We start from the raw sequence: 16,285 nt of genomic DNA on the forward strand, positions 1-16,285 counted from the left end.
CATATGTACAACCTCCATTGCACAGAATTGTTGAAAATTAGAGTATTATATAATAACCATTTTTATTTTGTTAACTGACTGTGTACGTATATAAGTCAGTATACATATTAGGTTTCTTAGTTATCATTTTATTTGACTTAGGCTTCAAGTAAGTGTATATTACTCTATTTAGTCATCATTTATTTCACCTAGGGCTGCTTATAAAATTTTGTATCAGTTTTTCAATATACATATATATATATATCTATATCTATATCTATACTATCTATATCTATATCTATACTTCTATACTATATATAAAAGCATATTAGAATGACTTCTTAGAGCATTCACATCCTAATCATCAAATTATATGTGAGGAGGGGTTTTTATATTATAAAGGGTATAAAAAGTGGTTGTGAGTAGAGGAGAGAGAAAATGTTACTGTTCATCTGTATATTTGGGGGGACACTGTTCACCCGTTATAATTTTTTAATATATTTTAAAAGTGGTTGTGAGTGGAAGTGAGAGAAAAAGGTAATGATAATATTATTTAATTGAAAGGATAGAGAAAAAGTATTTGTTTTTATTGGAAATATATTGATATAGGAGTTGTTTTTTAGTAGAATGTATGTATAATTTGATGGATTGGATGTGAATGCTCTTAAGGTCATTAAATTTTTTTTAAAACACCCCTAAAACATGAAGTACAAATCTCACCATAAAACATCACTTTTCACTTATACCCTCTTACTCAAATAAACACTGAATACATCAGGGTTATACACATTTCAAAACATTTCAAAATAGCCCGCTTCCTTGCTCCTCTCTCTCTCTCTCTCTCTCTCTCTCTCTCTCTCAATTCCAGATCTGGATCGAGGGTTTTTCTCCAAGACGATTCAAGATCTAGCCTTTCTCATTCAAGATATAGCCTTTCTCCACGCACATAACCTCTCTGTTGCTACTGTCACGAACATAACCTCTCTCCGGCTAGACACAAATTCTATCACTGCTCCACAGATAGCCTTCAATGGCGCCGATGGAACCTATATCAACACGCTTCCTCCACGCATTTCTCTTCACAACCACCGTCAATGCCGGAAAAGCGATCCAATTTTGTGTTCTGCATCCCCGCCGGTCACCGTAGAACATCATACGAGTGACACACCGAGTCGAATCGGAGCTCTGAGTCAGGTTTCCGGCGTTTTAGGTTGCTAGTGGGGCGATGAAGGCAAGGGGAAGCTTGTTGATATCCTAGCCAAGCATTTTGATGTTGTAGCTCGTTGTCAGGTATGTTTAAATTTGGAAGAGAAACATGTAAATGAAAACTACTGTTCAAATAGTTAGAAGAAGCTTGCTTGAAATCCACACTGGCTCGGTTTGTAAACGAGCTGATTTTAGTATATAAATGACATTGGCCCAAATATTTAAGAGTTTTTTATGCATTAAGAATACAGTTTAGGTGACTTTTGACCCGTCTAATGCACTTCCTTTTCAGTTAATTTTTTTTGTTGCGGTAACTCAAAAGCTTTATTAATCACAGATAACACGCATGTTTCTGCAAGTTCCATAGCAGAAGCGGAAATCCTTCCATCCAAAGATTCTGGTCCTAAGATATTGGATTTGTACATGCCAAAGGTACATAATCAGATGCTACAATCATATTTTTTTACATTTCTTACTTTTTAAATGTTTTACATCCTTTAACTAGCATGTTCGTATTAACTGATTAACGCTGATATTATTGAAACTTAATATCTGATTTCTGCAGGATCCAAGTACCAAGGGCCATCATGGAATTGGTTTTATAACTTTTTCAAATGCTGGTAATTCACTTGAGACTGAATAGTCGTTTTAACATTTGGTAATTAATTAACTTGTTGAATCTTTCGTTACAGATTCTGTGGATGATCTCATGTCTAAAACCCATGAACTTGGGGGTTCAGATGTGGTGGTTGACAGAGCAACCCTAAGGTAACATGCGGCGTCCTTTTACGCAACTTATCGTCATTTATTCTTCATCAATTCAATTATTTTTATTCTTTGAAACAATGAGCTTTCTTAGCTGATAGTTTACTTTGATAATTGCTCTCAGGAAGACAATTTCCGACCAGTTAGCCGCATGCCGCCTCCGAGTGACGGATATGGTGCCTATAATGCTTATGTTACAACTAGATATGCTGCACTGGGAGCTCCTACAGCATATGATTATCCAAGCTCTGTCTATGGAAGTACGTTCAGTTGATACATAGGGATGGTTATTTTGTTTATTTATTAATTATTCAATATTTAATTAACGGTCTTAATTACAATGTGAGCAGGAGGAGAATCCGCTAGGGGCCTTGCGGCTTGCGCCCTTTAAAACCAAGCAACATGCCACCTGTATGGACTACTGGTATCAACTCATGCAGTAATGCACATATGTTGTAGCTTCAGTTTCTCTATTTCTAACACGAATGCCGATCTCTTAATTTTATGGATTGATATATACAGTTGCTTACGCCGCATTGTGTCTCCCTTGCTTACGCCTCATGAGGCGAAGGGAAAACGCCTCAAGGCGCGTTTCCGTTCTTTTAAACCTTGACCATGAGATACTCTTTGTTGACACTCTCAGCTAATGAGAGAAATCAACACAGGAAGCTCTCAAGCAGAAGGCGAGAAAGGTATGCTTCTTAGAATATCATACCTATCGAGAATCGTGCAACCCTAACTCTCTCTGTATAAACACATATTCATCGGTTGATCGATACTCAAGTATAACTCACATTCAAATTCAATCAACGATCAGTTTCTGTTAATAAGAAGATTTGTATTCTCTTTCTCGATCATGGCCGAAAACAATGTTCCTGTTACCCATCAATCAGAGGTTCGTCTTTTCTTACCATTAATTAATTGTCGTTAATCTTAATATATATCTATTTTTTTTAAACAAATGATTATATCTAGAGTTACGAGTGATTGTTAGGGTTCTTTTGAAGTCGAATAAACCTAAATTTACGAATCAAAAGTCGATTTGGATTTTCTTGTTATGGAATTGTTTTTCTGAATCGCAAAATGTTTTTACAGTAATTGAGCAACCGATTTGAAATATATCAGAATCTGAGTTATGATTCTAAAAATATAATAACAGTAATAATAATCTATGCAGTTAATGCGGATATCGGTCAAGAACCGATGTTTGAGATATAGGTTATCTCAGTGAGATATCCCTGCGATATCGGTAATTTTAATATAATGCAGAATTTATATATAATTTAACACTAATAATTTAGTGACATATAATATCGGTGATATATCGGTTATATCGGTAAAATATTGTTGATAATATCGGTACCGATATTTTACTAGGGGACCGATATGACCGATATATCACTGATAAGGCCATAACTAAATGGGTCACCGGGTTTGACTAAAATAGACCCGAACCTGTTTCAACTAAACTCAAAACTCCCATATTCTGTGCCTTATCATGAATTCACACCCATAAGGCCATAACTAGACTGTTTCTTGATTACAGTAATAATATTGGTATTGGTTTATAATTCTTTGTTAAAAACAGGTTGAAATGGAAGAACAGAGGTTGAAGTACCTGCAATTTGTACAAATGGCAGCTCTCCATGCTCTTCTTTATGCTTCAAAAGCATATAGTTATGCCAAGAACAACTCCGGTCTACTCAAACCCAAGGTGGAGATGATAGAGGGTACCCTGAAGATCATTGTCAGCCCTGCGTACGACAAGTACCATCATGTTCCTGTTGAGGTCTTTGTTGATCGTAAGGTGAGCTGATTCACCTGCCATTTTTTGCTAAAACGAATCAACTTTTGTACGATTATTTATGGTGTTAAAAACATGTAGCTTGTTTTCAGGTAGATGAGACGGTTTGAAAAATTCGGCAATCGGGTGCAGCCTATTGTGAAACAAGTGTCAACTAAAACCAAGAACTTGTCTGCAGAGGTTAAGACTGCTGGGCTGGCAAAATCCGTGTACACAAAGCTTGAGCCGACTGCTAAAGGACTCTACACAAAATACGAGCCGGTCATTTTGATGTCATTTTGATTCAGTTATTAGACTGTGAAAGCCTCAAAAGTTTTGATTAAAATTTTATAACTTTGACCACATTTTTTAGTCGGTCAATCTTTTTGACCTAAACATAATTATAATAATAATGTTTACCACTAAATGTGTGAACAATTCTCCAGAAAAGTGCAACTGAGCTGCCATGGATTTAGCACCACTAGGCACATTCTTGATTAATGATTGTTATTATTAATCATAGACGTTGATGTATTGGTCTTTCGGTTTCACAAAATTGTTTGGCTGACAATTTTGATAATGGTGTGTTGGTGACAAATAAGGCAACTTTTGGAGCTGCGGTTTTTTTACAATGAATACATACTTAGGCCAGTAATAGTAATATAGTGTAGTGGGGTCAAGTTATTCTACAAAGGCTTCTAATTGTAAGAAGTGTAAGAAGGATTTGTAGTGGGGTTTTTTTTGTGTAGTGGGTTTCTTAGGTTATTGGACACTTGTCACTCTATAAATCCTTCTTACACTTCTTACAATTAGGATCCTTTGTATTTGATCCTAATCCATAGTGTAATATATAATAGATTTACAAATGACACAAATGTTCATCACGGTAGATTGATTTCAAATTTTAGACCATCTCTTATATCCAGACATGTCCTGGCCTGAACACATCTTGACCCGTCACCCCGCTTGACCCAACCTGATGTACTAATAAATTTGAGATGTTATAATAGCGGGGGCACTTGGTTCCAACCTCAACTTTAGGGCTTGTTTGACTAAGCTTATTTAACTCAAAAAGGACTTTTTGTTAAAAGAAGTTATTGACTAATGGCTTTTTGAAAATGAGTGTTTAAAAAAGTGTTTGGATTAGCTTATGGGGTGGAAAAAACCAATAAGTCAATAAGTTGTTTTTTAAAAAAGTGTTTGGCTTAGGTTATTTATGTAAAATGACTAAAAGGGGTGGGAAAAGCCAATAAATCATAAGCAGCTTCAAAAAGTCATTCCTTACTAACTTTTCAAAACTAACTTTTCCTCCGTATACAAAAAGTCATTTTGAAAAGTGCTTATGAGTTTGCTAAACACTTTTTCTCCTTATTAGCTTTTTGTAAAAGTCAATAAGTTATAAGAAGGTGTTGAAAAGCTTAGCCAAACACCCCTTACTCTTATTTCTTTTTGGTATTTTGGAATTTGTAATTGTTCATTGTTTCATGGGTGATATAATCGGAAGCTTAGATGCAAAAAAGGTTTTGACACACATTGAGAATTCATAAGAAGTATCTGAACATGGCAAAGTACTCTAAGGAACCAAAACGATACAGGCGTACTATACAGTAAATTACGAAGTGATTAATAAATTAACTATAAACAACCCCCGTACATAGCCTTAAACTCACCAACCTAAGTGATATATTTCCCGCCGCATCGCGCGGGTAAATGGCTAGTGTATATATATATATATATATATATATATATATATATATATATATATATATATATATATATATAGTATGGTTCAAATGAAAACCGCTTTTAACGCGAAAACTTGAAAACTAACTAAAAAAACCTCAAAAACACACAATTTTTTTCAATTTTTTATTAAAAATCGCTAGTTTTTGTATATAAAAAAATTAAAAAAATAAAAAATTTGTAGTGCACATGTGTAATAATTCACATGTGTAGTACACGTACACATGCGCACTACAATTTTTTTTTTTTTGAAAAAATATTTTTTTATATAGTTTAAATAGCGAAAATTGGTATGCAAAAAAAAAATTTAGTATGTTTTTTAGGCTTTTTTAGTTAGTTTTCAAGTTTTCGCGTTAAGTAGTGGTTTTCATTTGAACCTTCCCCATATATATATATATATAGGGGATAGATTATGAGAAAACTAGTTTAAATGAGAAAACAAAAAAAACTAACTAAAAAAGCCTAAAAAACATACCAAATTTTTTTTACATTTTTTATAAAAATCGCTATATTTTATGCATGGAAAAAAAATTTCAAAAAAAAAATTCAATTTTTTTTTGTATTACACATGTGCACTATTACGGATATAGTGCACATGTGTAGTACACATATAATGCACATGTCCAGTACAACAATTTTTTTTTTGAAAATTTTTTTATATATAAAAAATAGCGAACTTTTTGTGAAAAATTATAAAAAAAATTGGTATGTTTTTTAGCTTTTTAAGTCAGTTTTCTCATTTAGATGTAGTTTTCTCATGATCCTCTCCCTATATATATATATATATATATATATATATATATAGGGTAAGGTTCATGCGAGAACCACCTTTATTGCGAGAACCGCGAGAACCAATGTGAACACAAGCTAAAATAGCTAAAAAAACCTAAAAAAACCCTAAAAAAAACCTAACCCCCACCCCCCCACCCCCCAAAAACCTAAACCCCCCACCCCCCCCCCCCAAGCTAAATGCTAAAAACTAAAACCCTCAAAAAACCTAAAAAAAAACCTAACCCCCACCCCCCCACCCCCCAAAAACCTAAACCCCCCACCCCCCCCCCCCCAAAAAAAAACCTAACCCCCCCCCCCCCCCCAAAAAAAACCTAACCCCCCCCCCCCCAAGCTAAATGCTAAAAACTAAAACCCTCAAAAAACCTAAAAAAAACCTAACCCCCCCCACCCCCCCACCCCCCCTCCCCCACCACCCAAAAACCTAAACCCCCCCACCCCCCCCCCCCAAGCTAAAATGCTAAAAACTAAACCCCCAAAAAACCTAAAAAATCTAAAAAATAAAAAAAAAATCTAAAATTTTTTTTTTATTTTTTTACTATTTTTATGTTCAAATCGCTACTTTTGTAGCCAAAAAAAAAAAAAATTTTTTTTTTTTTTAAAAATAAAAATTTTTAAAAAAAAAAATTTTTTTTTTTTTGGATACTAAAAGTAGCGATTTTTATATAAAAAATAGTAAAAAATAAAAAAAAAATTTTTTGGGTGTTTTTTAGATTTTTTTAGCTATTACTGTTTGTGTTCACACTGGTTCTCGCGGTTCTCGCAATAAAGGGTGGTTCCTAACGGATCTTTGTCCTATATATATATATATATATATATATATATATATATATATATATATATATATATATATACGGGATCAGGAGAAAACGCCCTAAAGTGTGAGAACAGTGAGAACGGATCCTGGCCTAACACGTGGCACGCGACATAGTGAAGGGCGGAGGGGCTTTTTGGTCCTTACATATTCTTTTTTTTAAACGCGTCTCACAAGATCTCTCCGTTTTTGGCGTTTAATAAATACATGCGTTTTTATTATTTTTTTAGATTAGGAGCATAGTAAATACTTTGGTGTTTAACTAAGTATGGCTTTGATTGTTTTGACTTTCACCCTTCTTCTGTCAGAGAACTTAATGATGAAACGTCGTCTGACCTCTCAACCCTCCATGCAATAACATGTACCATTTTTTTTAAATTATATGACGTTTTAGACATGATGTGGCGTTTTTAGTGAATGTGTGGAGCGTGAAGCTTTTGTTTAGCTGTTGTACTTATATAATGAGCTTTTTTTGCGGCCATGTAGATATTTGTTTTTTGGCGTTAAAAAACATCAGTGATTTAGTGATTTTCTTGAGTGTATTTTTTCATCAGTTTTTGTGCCATGTAGGATGCAAGCCTATAATGTCACAGACAATTTTGGCGTTTTGAAAAGATAAATTAAATTCAATTCCCCATGTAGTGGCTTTTAATATAATAAATGTTTAGCAATAATGTTCCCGTCTCTTCATTTTTACTGTTTGCAGTTACTGTTTCGTTCGGTTTCATCTGATCTGTCAATTTGTGTTGTTTTATAATAATACATTGTTTGCCATTTTTTGGCGTTTTATATAGCAACAACGTGCTTTGCTAGCATCCGTTCTCAAAGTTTTCATACTATCAGGCGTTTTGATGTTTGTAGTTTTTGGTGTTTTATACTCAATTTTTTTATTAGTATAGAATTAGATAATAAACAACAGAGAATTACATAACAAACAATAGAAAACGAAAAAAAATTAAAAATTCTAATCTAATTTCTCATCCAAATATTCACTGTCATCAGCCTCTTCTTCTTGAACTTTTTTGGCGTTTTGAACCTTTTTGAATACCTCACCTAGATGCTAATTTTCCAACATAATGCTCGTCTTTAGAAGAAGCTTAATTTTGGTGGCATCTTGTATTTTGGTTTGATATATACTTGTTTGGTGACATGTTGAAGATCAACGCCTGCTCGAATGTATTGATCCCTTCATGCCATCAATATATCTATCAAGAACAAAGTGACAAGATGACATATCAGTTTCATCAGTCTCTTTTTCTTGAATATTTGCCCATCTCATTCAGCAAAAGCTTATAGAGATACTCACCTCAGAGAAGAATCCATTCAGTGAAACTTCATTCAGAACAATACTCAATATAGAAGAAACGAAGTTTCCCATCTGTGGTTTTTTTTAATTATTTTTTTAGCGTTTTTAAAATGAGTGGTTTCTAGGAAACATGGCGTTGTTTTTGGGTGTGATCAATTGATTGTGCAGAGACGTCTCTCTTATAAGATGTTTTTGGCGCGTAGTTTAGGCGGCATTTTGTTATAATAAATGATATTAATAAAGTAACCGTATTTTCAGTTACTGTGTGTATTTTTACTGTTTTTGTTCAGCTTTTTATGAGTTAGGGTGATAGAAGTGTTATCTTCCAAGTTTGGCGTTTTTTAATGGCGTTACGTAGTTTTTGACCTTTTTTTAGTTTTTAATAATACTTGTTTAAATTAATTTTATTATAGTTTGGGAGTTTTTAGCTGTAACAACCCGACTTCCCGAGGAAAGTCAAAGTACAAGTCAAAGTCAAAGTCAACGTTCAGATCTGACATTTATTGCTTAATTATTGCTTGTACTCTCGAACCTCGATAATCGATATATTGGTTAACGTTATTTTATTTACGATATATTTAATATGTGAAGTAACCATGCGATAAACGCAACTAAACGCTAATCTACTTAAACGCTATCACACCGCTATCGCATCGCAGTTATTGGTATTGTTCTATGTGTGTGTGCTACTATGTGTTATTTGTGCATGTTTATATTTGTTTTGGGGTGATATTCGCAAACGCAATCGCAACTCGATCGCAACGCAATCTAATCGCGAACTCTAAACGCAGATTTACTTACTTGTATGTTGTTATGTGTTAGTTATGTTATTTGAGTAACTATTGTTTAATACTATCGAATCGCTTATTCGCAACTCGCTTAAACGCAACGCTCAACGCACGAAACAAGAGTCAGAAAACTAACTCGCGAATGCCAACCGATTGAACGACCATTCGATCGAATGGACATCCGACCGGATGACCATCCTATCGGATGGCCATCCGATCGAACGGTCGTCCGACCCGTTCAACCCTCCACCGCCTTCTCACCTCTCACACTATAAATACCCCACTGTCACATCAACTGTTCATTGATGTGACAGCTCCATTCGACCCACACACTCTCAAGCACTTTTCTCTCGATTCCTCGCGATTCTTGTAAGTTTTCACTCTAAATCTTGTACTTCCATCTTCATTACACACTTTCTCATCATCTTCTCCAACAAATCTCACCTTTTCACCATGAAATCACCTGATTCGAGCTGTTCTAGAGTGACGTCACCATGTGTTCTTATGAACACTAAAGTGTGACCGCATCTCATCAAGAACGGTTCGGATCTAAAGGATTTCTACGTGTTTAAACACTGATTTCGCCTAAATCTAGACATTTAACAACTAATTCGAACTTTTCTTCAACATCTCTCACTTTTTACTCAAAACCGTTAGAATCTGGGCTCGTTCGGATTCTCTACTCATTCTCTAGTGAAGAACCGATCTGAGAATGGATTTCTACCGAAGAGACGACTGATTCACAGGTTAAATATGAGACTCCGTCAAGGACAGCTGAGTCTGATCAAACGGGGTGATTCCCATCCGATCGAAGGAGTTGGACTTGATGTGATTTCCTTTTTTTAACACATTGTCATACCGTGTCAGTTAGACCGCAAGACTTTTTCAACTTAACTGATTTCGTAAAGTTTCCAAAAAGAAGGTTGGTCGATCGAATTGTCGTCCGATCGGACGACCATCCGATCGAACGACTATTCGATCAGGTGAGCACCCTTTTTAAGTTAAACACTTGAATTTTTGCAAAGTTTCAAAAGAATATTAGTTTCAATCGAATAGCCATCCGATCGAACGGTCATCCGTCATGATGACCATCCGATCGAATGACTTAACTATACTACAACGAAAACTTTAAAAGTTCAATATTTCACAACACACTTCCTTCAGTCGAATGACCAACCGACCGAATGGTCATCCGTCCGGACGGTCATCCGACCCAACCACTATTCGTCACTCATCTCGCACGACACGCTGTTTCACGCACTGTTCAACGCTTACACTATCGTTCTCTTTTTGCTTAACGCACTTTTGGGTGTTACATAGGTTACCTATATCAAATCACATCGACACACAACGCAAACACTTTTATATGCTAACCGCCCTGCATGTTATATGTGTTTTCGTTGAATGCTTGTATGTTATGTTTACACAGTGATTGTTGCCTGACACCTTAGCAACGATAGTACTATAGTTTGGACTCAGCACCTGTCGTAGACATGGGTTGTTAAGGGTTTTACTTCACATAGTCACAGTGGTGATAATGTGTTGCGCATTCTACAACTCGCAATCATGTCTGTGCATATTTCATTTTCGATAGCTTATTTGCTTCACATTTCTACGTGTTACATGCTGGTGATGTGCGTGAAGTGTGATATATTTTTGATGTATATTTTTAAGCCCTTTTTACACTTTTAGCCAAGTTTTAAATTTATAAAACACGATATTTACTAACACTAAACACACATATGGGCAAGTGCACCCATCGTGAGATACCGAGGTCATCCAAGGACACAAGAGCTTTTAGTACCGGTTTATCCTCAACGTCTAATCAAATCAAAAAGGTTAGAAAAGGTTTTTAAACTAGAAAAATAAAAACTAACTAAATGCTGAAAAATAAAAATAAAATAAAAACAGATAGACAAGATGAATCACTTGGATCCGACTCGTGTATTAGTATAACCTTTGATTATTTTCGCACTTTTGCACTTGTTTAAGAGATTATCTTAGTTATTGTAGTAGGCCCCTCTTTTGGAGGCGACGTTACCCTCAACCCAGTAGTTTGAGTCAGCAAGGATACAATCCTAAAGGGTTGGATTATTTGAAGATAATGAATTAAGTTATTAATGCAAATTATGGTAGGCCCCGCTTTTGGCGGTGACGTTGCCCTCGGCTAAGTAGTCTGAGTCAGCAGGGATACAGTCCTAAATAGCTGAGTTATAGTATTAATAGTAGTTAACTTATGAGGGGGTCAAAGAGTTTGGATCCCCGCCATCCAATACCTATGGGCATTGAAGGAGATCCTACTAAATTTGACCCAGGTCCCTTGCAGGACCTCTAAACGCTGAACAAGGGCAAGACCCTTACCAAACCGTTCCCTTAACCCCCGACCAGGTAGCCAACATACCTCCATATAGACCGTGGAGATATGAATGGTGAAAATCTTTTATTTTATATAGACAGTAAAATAATGCCAAGACACCACGGACAAACGATAAGGAAAGATCACCTTCAACATAAGTAACTAGTTATTAAAGTCATTAATACAAAACCAAATAAAAAGTGCAAAGGATTAAAAATAAAAAGTATTATACTAAACACTTGTTTTCACCAAGTGATGTAAGAGACTTAGGCAAACATGGCCTTGATTGTCAAGAACTCTTACTATCAATCTTGGATCCCGAGATGACTCACACACTCTACGATGGACAATGGATGATGGTGTTATGGTGGTGGTGGGTGGTGGATGAAGTGTGAGAGAGGTGGTGTGCCAAGGGATGAGTTGGAATGAAACCAAGCACTCCTATTTATAGGCTGAACAGAAGGCTGGGCACGGCCCCGTGTCCGCTGGACACGCCCCCGTGCCCGTCTGACACTCTCTCTCTTCATTAATTGTAATTCGCAATTACAATTAATGCGTCTGCTGTACTTTCGCCACGCCCTCGTGCTCACTGGACACGGCCCCGTGGTGGGCAATAGAAGCTTCTACAGGTTTGTCTTTTCTGCTGCTTCTTGGGCACGGTCCCGTGCTGGCCGAGCACGGGGCGTGTTCAGTCTTCTGTTTTCTCTTTTTTGCTTGGGAGGATGCCGTTGAGGGTTTGGGCAATCTACTTTTGTTCCTTTTCTTGTATTTATGCTAGAATTAGCTGTCTTTTTGCTTCTTTTGTGTATTTGAGCTCATTTCATCCTGAAAATACAAAAGGAAGACAAAAACACTCTTTTTCCAACATTAGTACTTAAAAAGGTTAGTTTTATGCCTCAATTGATGTAATTTATATGTTGCATTTTATACACATCACTGGTTATGCGTAAATCGCTTTCGCTATACTATATGCTATTAAACCTTTGTACTCACCTTTACACTGTGTGTATTAACGTATGTGACAGGTGTTTAGGATGCTTTGCTATGATTTGCGTGATGAAAGAAGTAGGTGGTCTAGAAACGTTATTTAATAAAATTTGAGTTGTCGGAACAATATTTGTCTTTGAGAACAATGTCTGTAATAACTATTTATGCTTTATATGTTTATGGTATGGGACATGAACGTTAATTATATTGTCACTAATAGTGTTATGGATTCTCTTGGACAATCTGTTTCGCTCAGTGTCTCACCCTGATGTTTCCGCCATCGGTTGGGGTGTGACAGATTTGTATCAGAGCTATAACTATAGGGAATTAGGCAAGACTCGACCTAGTCCGGATCGATGTCTTAGTTTTGACCTAGTCTATAGTCTAAGTATCAACAGACCACCTTGTGCAAACCCAGTAGGGGTTCTGTACGAGCCTATTTCTGTTTCTCCCTCTCGAACTCATTCTTGAACGAACACCACATATTACGGCCTTAGGAAAGGAATGCTAACGACACACAAGATTATTCAAAAACAAACGAGTGATTGGGTCGAGATTAGGTGTGAAAACCGCAAACTCTCGACTAGATCGCTCGCTCGACGCGCATTTTACTATAAACACGAGAATTTGCGTTGAGTCAGGAGTGAAATCCATATCTTGACGAAATTCTCCCTATATCTCTTGTGGTTTATCACACAACCAGGGATAAAGTTGTTAAGTTAGGGGTGAAACCCGAATCTTGATGACTTGTTCCGCTCTCTATTTGGTTTTACAAAACTCTCACCAAGGTCTCGATGGATTCCAACGACTCAGGTCATCTAATGACCGAAAGGATGCGTGTCGTTCACCGTTTGTCGGTGAGAGAGCACAGTCTATTAGGCCAAAGCTTGTGCTCGAAGTCCATGAGAATAGTCGAATCACTTTGGGTAGTCGATGTCTATCACCCAGGACAATCTAATTCCGATTTCAAGCCCGCAATCGTTGGTTTATATGCTTTATCGCTTTTATGTGTGATTTTTATGTGTTTTATGAATTTATATGTGTTTCGATTTTGGAGACTTATTCGCTTTTCGCTCGCCGCATTGATAAACGCGCACAACTCGCATTGTACACATATCTCAAAACGCTAACAAATCGCAGACCTCTTATCGCATTTACTAAAGTATGTGATCCATACGCTATGATGCTCGCACTCGCTACTCTCGGTCGCGCTCGCGAAACTTGAAAGATAGGTGAATATGGGCAAAGTATGTAGGTGAATACGTGTAAAATATAGTGAATATGTATTTACATGGATTTTGTGCTTCTGTGCTTATGTGCCTATGTGTTTATGTGCTTATGTGGATTATGTGCCTACGTGATTATGTGCCTATGTGTTAGACGTGTTCCTGATGCTTTATCTAGTAATAATAAGTATGTTTGTATGGAGAGATTCGATATTACCGCGTCTGAATCCTATGATGATGTCTGTTGCAGACAATGTCGTCATTTGGATCTCTTACCTCTCGCGCTTCCCGCTGCAACCACGCTGACAATCGCATAGCCTCGCTAGTCACCAAGGAAATGGCTAAGGTCATTCTGCAAATCGTCAGCGAAATCAACGAAGTTGGCAGCAAGTCCTCTGAGGAATCGAAGAACGATTCGCCCTGAGCTACTTTTAGCTTCAAGCAATTTAAGGCCTGTGGCCCTAAGGACTTCACTGGTGAAGACGGGCCCAACGCCATGTTTCAGTGGTTTGACTCGATTGAAGTCACTCGTCGTCAAAGCGGATGCCCAGACAACCTCCGCACCGTTAACGCAACTGGCATTTTTCAGTCCAGGGCTCTGGATTGGTGGAATGCCGAACGAAACAGGCGAGGTGACGACGCAGCCTGTGGACTTTCTTGGGAGTTGAAGGAAATCATGATGAAAGAATTATGTCCCCCACATGAGCTCCAGAAGCTGGAGGACTAGTTTTGGAATATCAAGCAAGAAGGTGGCGACAATGCTGGTCTTACTGCGCAACACATTATCATCTGTCCTGGCCAAGTCTCAACTCCCAACATCACGATCAAGAAATATATTCGCGCTCTACCTGATTGTGTTGCCGATTTTGTCCAAGCAGCCAAGAGTTCTACCATCGAAGAGACTTATCAACTCGCAGCTAAAATCAATGATAAGCGAGTTATGGCTGGTTACTTCAAGAACACCACCAAAAGTCTCCATCAAGTTACCGCTACCCCTGCTCCTGAAACCGCCGCATCTCAAAGATCGAAATCTTCACGCCGCAAGCACAAGAGCAACAACAACAACAACAACAAGAACTGTGATGTCACCGCCGCTCCTCTCAATGCTGTTCCTGCCCAACCCTAGAACCAGAGCCGCCAAGTAGCCGCACCAGTGACCAACGCACCGCCTGCAAAGCGTGCGTATACCGGTCCTCACCCTCTGTGCCCTACTTGTACTTACCATCACCCAGTTGGGATCTCTTGTCGTTTCTGTGTCCATTGTAACCTCTACGGACACTTTACCGCTAACTGCCGTACTGGTCCTCGCCTAGCTCAAGCTTAAGCTCCTCCTGCATTGCCAGCTCCTCTTCCCGCTCCTCAGGGTAATCAAGCAGCTCTTGCTCCCGCTACTCATGCACGAGCCTGCTTCACATGTGGTGATCCTAACCATTTCGCAAATGTCTGCCCGAACCGAGTGGTGAAGCAAGAGCCACAGTAATAACCAGCACAGCAACAACATCAACAGCAGCAGCAGCCTCAGCAGCAGCTAGCCAGCTCAACAAGCAGCCCGCGGAAGAGCATTCAACATCAATGTCCGCCAGGCTCAAACTGACAACAACGTTGTCAATGGTACGTTTCTTGTCAACGGTATTTATGCTTCGTGTGTATTTGATACTGGAGCCGATAACTGTTTTGTGTCATTAGAATTCTAAAAGCTCCTAAACCATAAGCGCGCTAACCTCCCAACGACGTTTGACGTAGAAATTGCCACTGTGAGAACCATCACTGTTAGTTCTGTTCTCTGTGATTGTACGCTTGAACTTAACAATCACGTCTTCCCAATCGATCTTATTCCGATGCAGCTTGGTAGTTTTGATATCATAGTAGGCATGGATTTTCTTCGTGAAAATCATGCTGAAGTCATTTGTTTTGATAAGATGATTCGTTTTCCTCTTGCTAATGGTGATCAACTCTGTGTCTATAGCGAAGTGTCTTCGAAGGATCTGAAACTCATGTCGTGCATTCAAGCGAGCAAGTATCTCCGAAAGGAATACAACGCTTTCTTGGCACACATCGTAGTAGCAGAGGAAAAGGAAAAGAAGTCAATGGAAAAGGTGCCTGTGGTTCGTGATTTTCCTGCTGTCTTTCCTGACAATCTACCTGGTTTACCCCCGAGTTGTGATATTGATTTTCGTATCGACCTCATTCCTGGAGCTAACCCTATTGCTAAAGCTCCCTATCGCCTCGCTCCGTCTGAAATGCTTGAACTTTCGAGTCAACTCCAGGAATTATTTGATAAAGGCTTCATTCGCCCTAGCACATTTTCGTGGGGCACACCTATCCTTTTCGTCAAAAAGAAGGATGGATCGTTCTGAATGTGCATCGATTATAGGGAACTCAATAAGCTTACTATCAAGAATCGTTATCCCTTACCCCGAATCGACGATTTGTTTGATCAAATGTAAGGCGCTACGTGTTTTTCGAAGATCGATTTACCCTCTGGTTATCATCAGTTACGAATTCAGGAGGAAGATATACCTAAGACCGCTTTTCGAACACGC

At 37.8% G+C, this 16,285-nt stretch overlaps 1 protein-coding gene across 8 annotated transcripts; it reads left to right on the plus strand.

The window, feature by feature from the left end:
• The first annotated feature begins 763 nt into the window (after positions 1–763).
• On the plus strand, positions 764–4,171 carry LOC110897862. Of its 8 annotated transcripts, none has more exons than XR_004877140.1 (10): positions 764–1,269; positions 1,523–1,617; positions 1,751–1,805; positions 1,878–1,953; positions 2,075–2,210; positions 2,301–2,361; positions 2,473–2,642; positions 2,768–2,845; positions 3,539–3,757; positions 3,847–4,171. XR_004877140.1 is itself a non-coding variant. In XM_022144593.2 (8 exons), the coding sequence occupies exons 2-7, from the start codon at positions 1,609–1,611 to the stop codon at positions 2,595–2,597; spliced, it is 462 nt and encodes a 153-aa protein (XP_022000285.1). In that variant the 5' UTR covers positions 764–1,269; positions 1,523–1,608; the 3' UTR covers positions 2,598–2,642; positions 2,735–2,845. The 8 variants fall into 8 exon arrangements, 2 of the variants coding, with proteins under 2 accessions (XP_022000285.1, XP_035837831.1); XR_004877142.1 differs by having other exon boundaries at positions 765–1,269; positions 2,301–2,374; XR_004877141.1 differs by lacking the exon at positions 2,768–2,845.
• Positions 4,172–16,285: the final 12,114 nt, after the last annotated feature.

The sequence above is a fragment of the Helianthus annuus genome, chromosome 13 (genome assembly GCF_002127325.2).
Source record: "Helianthus annuus cultivar XRQ/B chromosome 13, HanXRQr2.0-SUNRISE, whole genome shotgun sequence".
Lineage (NCBI taxonomy): Eukaryota > Viridiplantae > Streptophyta > Magnoliopsida > Asterales > Asteraceae > Helianthus > Helianthus annuus.

What these genes read in the sequence shown, in the direction of transcription:
- LOC110897862 (XM_022144593.2), top strand. An exon ending in TATAACTTTTTCAAATGCTG is followed by an intron (nt 1,806 to 1,877) that starts GTAATTCACTTG and finishes CTTTCGTTACAG; the next exon opens with ATTCTGTGGATGATCTCATG. An exon ending in AACCAAGCAACATGCCACCT is followed by an intron (nt 2,362 to 2,472) that starts GTATGGACTACT and finishes TGATATATACAG; the next exon opens with TTGCTTACGCCGCATTGTGT.